This window comes from Danio aesculapii, chromosome 11 (assembly GCF_903798145.1).
Source record: "Danio aesculapii chromosome 11, fDanAes4.1, whole genome shotgun sequence".
Lineage (NCBI taxonomy): Eukaryota > Metazoa > Chordata > Actinopteri > Cypriniformes > Danionidae > Danio > Danio aesculapii.
Window position 1 is genome coordinate 46018146 of NC_079445.1, and position 7896 is coordinate 46026041.

At 33.3% G+C, this 7896-nt stretch overlaps 1 protein-coding gene across 1 annotated transcript in view; it reads right to left on the reverse strand.

The window, feature by feature from the left end:
- The window catches only part of opn6a (opsin 6, group member a), an 11147-nt gene extending 9320 nt beyond the window's left edge, over nucleotides 1-1827 (reverse strand). The window contains exon 1 of the mRNA XM_056468584.1: nucleotides 1698-1827. Coding sequence (XP_056324559.1) covers nucleotides 1698-1827 — 130 coding nt within the window. The remainder of the gene's footprint in view (nucleotides 1-1697) is intronic.
- Nucleotides 1828-7896: the final 6069 nt, after the last annotated feature.

Here is a 7896-nt window from a genome sequence, read left to right on the forward strand (position 1 = left end):
GGATTCAGTTATTTATTTATATCTCAGACACAGAACGACACTTCATAACTTCAATCACACATTTGATTTTAGAAAATACATAAAATCTTGTTGGAATTTTAAAAATGTGCTATTTAATGTGTATAAATTAGAAAAGAGTTATAAAACTCAATTAGGATTATGGTTATTCGCAAATTTCAGCTGTTTTAACTTGCTTTACTGTTAATTTTATAGCCAAGTTTTACTGTTATACAATTTTTTTTCATTAAAAGTTAATCAATTAAATCAGACATAAGTTCTCAGACACATTACTGCATATCATTACTTTAATCACATTTTTTGATTTAGAAAATACACATTATTCATGCGCACATTAGAAAAGGTACAAGACTCAATTAAAATGACAGTTCTTCAAGAATTTTGGGTGTTTAAACTTGCTTTACTGTTATGCAAAATCTGACATAAATCAGACATAAATGCTCAGACGCATTAAGGCATATCATAACTTCGATCACACTTTTTTTTTTTTTTTTAGAAAATACACCTTAAATTTAATTTTGAAAATGAGCAATTCCATGCAAATGTCAACCTTGCCATGAAAAAAATAAACTTTTCACCATAATAGCAAAACCCTTTCTGGGTTTTATGTGTAGGATTGTATTTTACAGTATTGTAAAAATACTCAAAAATGTCTCTGCAAGTGCTTTCATACAATTATATTTAATTTATCAAAGTGTAAACTAAATCAAAAATGTAAACTAAAATAAAATCAGTCATATTTCTTCTGTAGGGAGCAACTCTAATCCTTTTGATTAGCATTATTTCCTTTAGGCTGTGCAGTTTATTTTACAGAATTTCTACCTGTAGACTTAAACTCGCACAATTTTGGTCACATTCATAACGCATGTTTATTTTCCTTTTTTTAATCAAATAAAACATGTTTACAGATTGATATTTTTATGATCCCATAACTCTGTGGTTAGCTGTTTTGGAAAATAAAAACAGATATGTTTCAATATAAAGTATACATATACTTTATATGTGAATTTAATTTTAAGTTTTTACTGCAAATGTCAAATCCGTAAAGCTGGAATTGCTCAAATGCACTATTTCTAATAAGTTATATTAGAACATGATAACAAAACTCGATTAGAAATGACCATTATACGCTAATTTCGGTTGTTTAAACTTGCTTTACTGTTATACACAACCAGACATAAATCAGACATAAGTTCTCAGACACATTAAGGTAAATCATGTTGCGTTAGAAAATACAAGTTAAACATGTCGGAATTTTAAATGTGCTCTTTCTTGGTAAGTTATACAAGAAAACGGTTACAAAACTCGACTACAAATTATGTTTTTTGTGAGTTTCGGTTGTTTTAAACTTGCCATACTGTTATAATACTGTTAAAATCAGACAAGTGCTCATTAAAGACACATTACGACAACTTCAATCACTGTTTATAAGAAAAATCTTGTCGGAATTTTGTAAATACACTATTTACTTGCATAAAGAGTTCCAAAACTCGATTAAAAATGACCGTTATTCGCGAATTATTCAAACTTGCGTTACTGAGTAAAATGTCCGTTGATCTGTCTTATAAAGTTGCGGTCGTGATTTGGTGAAGTAAGGTAAAGCTTGGGTAAAGCTTGTGTAAAACTGAGGTAAAGCTGAGGTAAAACTGGGAAAAAGCTGAGGTAGAGTGCGCACTGACCGAGTATGAGCAGGTATATACCGATGATGGTCTCCCCCTGGTCGGACAGCGGCGGCTCGCGGCTCATCAGGCTGAAGTTGTTGTTCCTCCAGGGGATGTTGACCACCTGAAGCGGGTTTTGCGCGGACATGCTTGCTCTCCGAGCACTCACACCGGCAGAAATCACGATCCTCCACCGGCGTTCGGTGCTGCTGCTCCCGCTGAGAGGATTATTAAACTACCGCTGACTGACTAGAGACTGACGCGGGCTAATCCATATATAGCCTTTACAGAGTCATTCAGTCAGTCAGCACTGGACATACACCTGAAAAAAAATCTATTAGTATTTTTTAACTATACTATAGTAAAGTGTGTTATAGAGTAGCTTAATTATAACCTACAGTATTTATAAGCTTTTTAATGAAGTGCTGCAGCATACTGTGGCACAGTGAACTGATATAGCCTACTGTATACTTTAGTTTTACTACAGTGTAAACTATAGTGCTTTTGAACAAAACATATAGTGTAGCCTATAAAACCTACAGTATTTACAAACTTTAAGTGCTGCAGCATACTGTAGTATGACTATAGTAGACTGATACACTGTATACATTAGTTTTCACTACAGTTAACTGTGGTGTATTGTAGTGTAATATACCTTATAGTTAAGTATTGGGTTGGGTTTTTGTGTTTTCTATAGAATTACCACAAGAGATAAATTATTATATTGCTATGCCAACTGTAGAATTAACACAACAGATCAATTAGTATAGTTGTTGTTTTACCATAGCAACCAAAGAATTACCACAACAAATCAATTACTACATTGATCAATTTCTAAAAAAAAATTGTTACCATGGCAACAATAATAGTACAACAGATTAATAACTAAACTACAACAACTATAGAATTGCCATTACCATGGCAACTATAGAATTACCACAAATGATCAGTTACTACATTACAATGGCAACTGCAGAATTACCGCAACAGATCAGTTATTATATTACAATGACAACTATAGAATTATGACAACAGATCAGTTACCATATTACCATGGCAACGATAGAATTACCGCAACAGATCAGTTATTTTATTACCATGGTAACTAGAATTATGACAACAGATCAGTTATTATATTAGCATGGCAACTATGACAACAGATCAGTTACTATATTACCATGGCAACTATAGAATTACGTCAACAGATCAGTTACTATATTACCATGGCAACGATAGAATTACCGCAACAGATCAGTTATTTTATTACCATGGTAACTAGAATTATGACAACAGATCAGTTATTATATTAGCATGGCAACTATGACAACAGATCAGTTACTATATTACCATGGCAACTATAGAATTACCACAACAGATCAGTTTCTAAATTACCATGGCAACCATAAAATCACCACAACAGATCAGTTTCTAAATTATAATGGCAACTATAGGATCACCACAGCAGATCATTAGAAAATTACCATGGAAACAATAGAATCACCACAACAGATCAGTCACTATATTACCATGGCAACTATAGAATTACCTCAACAGATCAGTTTCTAAATTACCATGGTAACTGTAGAATCACCACAACAGATCATTACTATATTACCATGGCAACTGTGGAATTACCACAACAGATCAGTTACTATATTACCATGGCAACTGTAGAATTACCACAACAGATTATAAAATTTCCATGGCAACTATAGAATCACCACAAAAGATCAGTGACTATATTACCATGGTAACTAGAAATATTACAACAGATCGATTCCAGTACTATGCTATTTTATGGTCCAAAACCACTATACTCACTGTAAATTACTATAGTATTTTTTTTTTCTATAACTGCATAACCAGTCGGAGTAGGGGATTAAGGATTTAGATGTTTGACTAACATTTTTTTCTCCAAACATTTCCTATTGAACATCTGACAGGAGAGGTCTAACACATGTATTGATAATGCGCAAGCACTCAAAAACGAACCAAAAAAAGTCTAAGAGAAGTAAAAGCACACATCAGACAGCAGTCTCCGCAGGGTAATGATGCATTTGAAAGGTTTTGGGGGTTTTCTAGTGAATGTGTTTTGCTAAATGTTCAGTTAGTCTTGCAGAATGTTCTTGCTGTCCAAGGTGCTGAACTGGAGGTCAAGGCTCGCTGGTGAAATGATTCTATAATAAACCTCTGGCAGAAAATGTCACAGAAGAGTTTCTAAGTGGCCTGATGATTCACCTACAGACCTGCGTGACTTCAGGTGTGACTACAGTGTGTTCAGCATGACGGACGCTCTGACGGTGTGCTGGCCGCTCACTGGGAGACTCTGTGCACTAATAGGATCTGTGATTAAAGAGTTGAGGATCTGAGAAAGAGCAGACGGCTTCAGGATAATCTCTGCTGGACACGGTCAGACAGACTCACATACTATCAGACACACAAGACATGCATACCACAGGGCTGACCAATGTTAGATATGTGTAACTATTCATAATATATATTATATATAGAAATATATTACAATAATATATAAATAATGCTTCACCTAATGGACAAATAGCTTGGATTCAATTTATTCTAAACAATTAAGGGCTAAATTGTTAGCCCTCCTATGCAATATTTGTTCTGTCTTAAATATTCCTCAAGTGATATTTAAAAGAGTGATTTTTTTACAGTATTTCCTCTAATATTATTTCTTCTGGAGAAAGTCTTATTTGTTTCATTTCAGCTAGAATAAAAGCAGTTCTTAATTGTTTTAAAGCCATTTTAAGGTCAATATTATTAGCCCCCTTCAGCAATATTAGTTTTGGATTGTCTCCAGAACAAACCACTGTTATACAATAACTTGCCTAATTACCCTAATTTTACCCTAATTACCCTAGTGAAGCCTTTAAATGTCACTTTAAGCTGTATAGAAGTGTCTTGAAGAATATCTAGTCTAATATTATTTACTGTCATCATGACAAAGAGAAAATAAATCAGTTATTAGAGATGAGTTATTAAAACTATTATGATTAGAAATGTTAAATTCTCTACATTAAAGCAACACGTGTGAAAATGTTTTACAAGATTTTAAAAAGCTAAGAATTTTGACTTCAACTGTATACATATGCATTCATTTATTAAATTCATTATTTATTCATATGAATATGAACACACACACACACACACACACGTAAGTGAAGAAACACATGATGTTTTCAGATTATGGTCTCTGTCGGGTCAGATCAGTTTGGGACAGGGTTCAACCCTCCTGCAGGGACTGATCCAGAATCAGCTCAGAGACGCAAACAGAAACACTCAAGCATCATGGCACACCTGATTAACCAAAGAGCAGAGCATACACACATCCAGACAGTAACTGAATATTTTAAAGAGGACTCATTATGCAGAAATTAGGGTGGGGTGGTTAGATTTCTTCAGCACATTTCTAATCATAATAGTGTTAATAATTCATCTCTAATAACTGATTTATTTTCTCTTTGTCATGATGACAGTAAATAATATTAAACTAGATATTCTTCAAGACACTTCTATACAGCTTAAAGTGACATTTAAAGGCTTCACTAGGTTAAATAGGTTAACTAGGGGGGTTAGGGTAATTAGGCAATAATAATATTGACCTTAAAATGGGTTTAAAAAATTAAAAACTGCTTTTATTTTAGCTAAAATACTCCAGAAGAAAAAATATTATCAGACATACTGTGAACATTTCCTTGCTCTGTTAAACATCATTTGGGAAATATTTAAACAAGATAAAACTATTAAAAGATGGGCTAATAATTCTGACTTCAACTGTACACACACATACATACACATGTATATTCATATATATATAAAATCATAGAATATATTTTTTCAAGCTACTGATGTCAATAAGTCACTTCAGAGCTGAATTTGTCAGTAAAAGTGGACAGAGCAGAGCTAAAACACTGCAATTCATAACCACAAATAAACTGAAAACACCTGCAGATCACAAAATATGGAAATAGTTGAGCGTAATTTTACAGTGTGTGTGTATAAATCTAAGTTGATAAAGATTAATAAACAGCATGAAAAAACAGGTCAAATTAACTCTATAGTAGGCGCTGTAAGTGAATGGTGTCAGTAATTATGGTCTGTCTCCATGGTTACAGCAGCTCATCTACAGTCACGTGTGTGTGAATCAGCAGGTGCTTCACTATTACACACAGAGACACATTCATTCATCAGTCCATCAACACACACACACACACACACACACACTTTACAATAAGGTTGTGTTAGTTAATGAATTTACAAACATGAACTAAGTATGAATGATACTTATACAGCATTAATGATAGTTCAGCATTTACTAAAGCATTAGTAATCAAATCTGAATTGATGCTTGTTGACATTAGTTAATGCACCATCAGTTAACATCAACTAACAATGAATGACTTTATTTTCATTAAGTAAAAGTATTGTTCATGTTAGTTCATGTTAGTAAATGCATTCATATTAACTAATACATCCTTATTGTAAAGTGTTACCTTTAATATTTTAATGCAAAATAGTACTTAAGAAAATAATAATATAATAGCAATATTGTACCTGTAAACTCCAGAGCGATGATCCTCTGGCAGTCTATAGGAACATCCTAAAGTGGAAAACAACTCAACAACATTTAGGCCATTTACATTTTCTTTTTTATCTCAATCTTTATTTTCCCACATCTCTCAGCTGACTCTTATCTCTGAATCTGGACTTTTATCTTGTAATTTTGACTCCAACTAAATTGTGAGTTTATAATGATGTTCTTTATATCTCATAAATCCCTCCTTTTCTCAGAAGATATAAAGATATAACATCTGCACCTGTGAAATTAAGTTAAAATAGCAGAATAACGACATCACTCGAGTTGTACAGGAAGTTTAAACATTTCAGTTAAGAGCTTTTAAATCATGTGATGCAGAACTCCAGGAGCGAGAGAATAAAAAGTGCATAATTCCATGGGGTTTAAGACACAAGCTTTTAGCCTTCTGAAAACAGATACAATTTATAGTTCACACTGCAGTCTTTTTTAACCTCACCATAGTAAAGTAGAAGAAACAATCTGTTGTAGTGATTGTACAGTTGCTATGGTAAAAACAACTACAGTAGCTGATCTATCGTGGTGATTCTACAGTTGCTATAGTAACAACAACTATGGTAATGAATATGTTATGGTGATTCTACAGTTGCTATGGTAACAACAACTATAGTAGTTGATCTCTCGTGGTGATTCTACAGTTGCTATAGTAACAACTATGGTAATGAATATGTTGTGGTGATTCTACAGTTGCTATGGTAACAACTATAGTAATGAATATGTTGTGGTGATTCTACAGTTGCTATGGTAACAACTATAGTAGTTGGTCTGTTGTGGTGATTCTACAGTTGCTATGGTAACAACAACTATAATAGTTGATCTGTTGTGGTGATTCTACAGTTGCTATGGTAACAACTATAGTAGTTGATCTGTTGTGGTGATTATACAGTTGCTATGGTAACAACGACTATGGTAATGAATATGTTGTTGTGATTCTACAGTTGCTATGGTAACACAACAACTATAGTAGTTGATATGTTGTGGTGATTCTACAGCTGCTATGGTAACAACTATAGTAGTTGATCTGTTGTGGTGATTCTACAGCTGCTATGGTAACAACTATAGTAGTTGATCTGTTGTGGTGAATCTACAGTTGCTATGGTAACAACTAAAGTAGCTGATCTGTTGTGGTGATTCTACAGTTGCTATGGTGACAACAACTATAATAGTTGATCTGTTGTAGTGATTCTACAGTTGCAATGGTAACAACTATGGTAATGAATATTTTGTTGTGATTCTATAGTTGCTATGGTAACAAAATCTACAGTAATCAATCTGTTGTGGCAATTCTACAGTTACTGTGGTAACAACAACTGCAGTAGTTGATCTGTTGTGGTGATTCACCAGTTACTATGGTAACAACTATGGTAATGAATCTGTTGTGGTGATTCTACAGTTGCTATGGTAACAACTACAGTAATGCAAACAAATGACTCAATACTGTAGTTTTCTACAAGAGTAGTGTATATTATACTACGACACCCCAATTTACTGTAGTAAAAATTAAGTATACTACAGTATTTATTACAGTTTATCACTTCACTAATGACTACAGCATGCCGTTGTAAATACTATAATACACACAGTATAACACACTTTAGTATG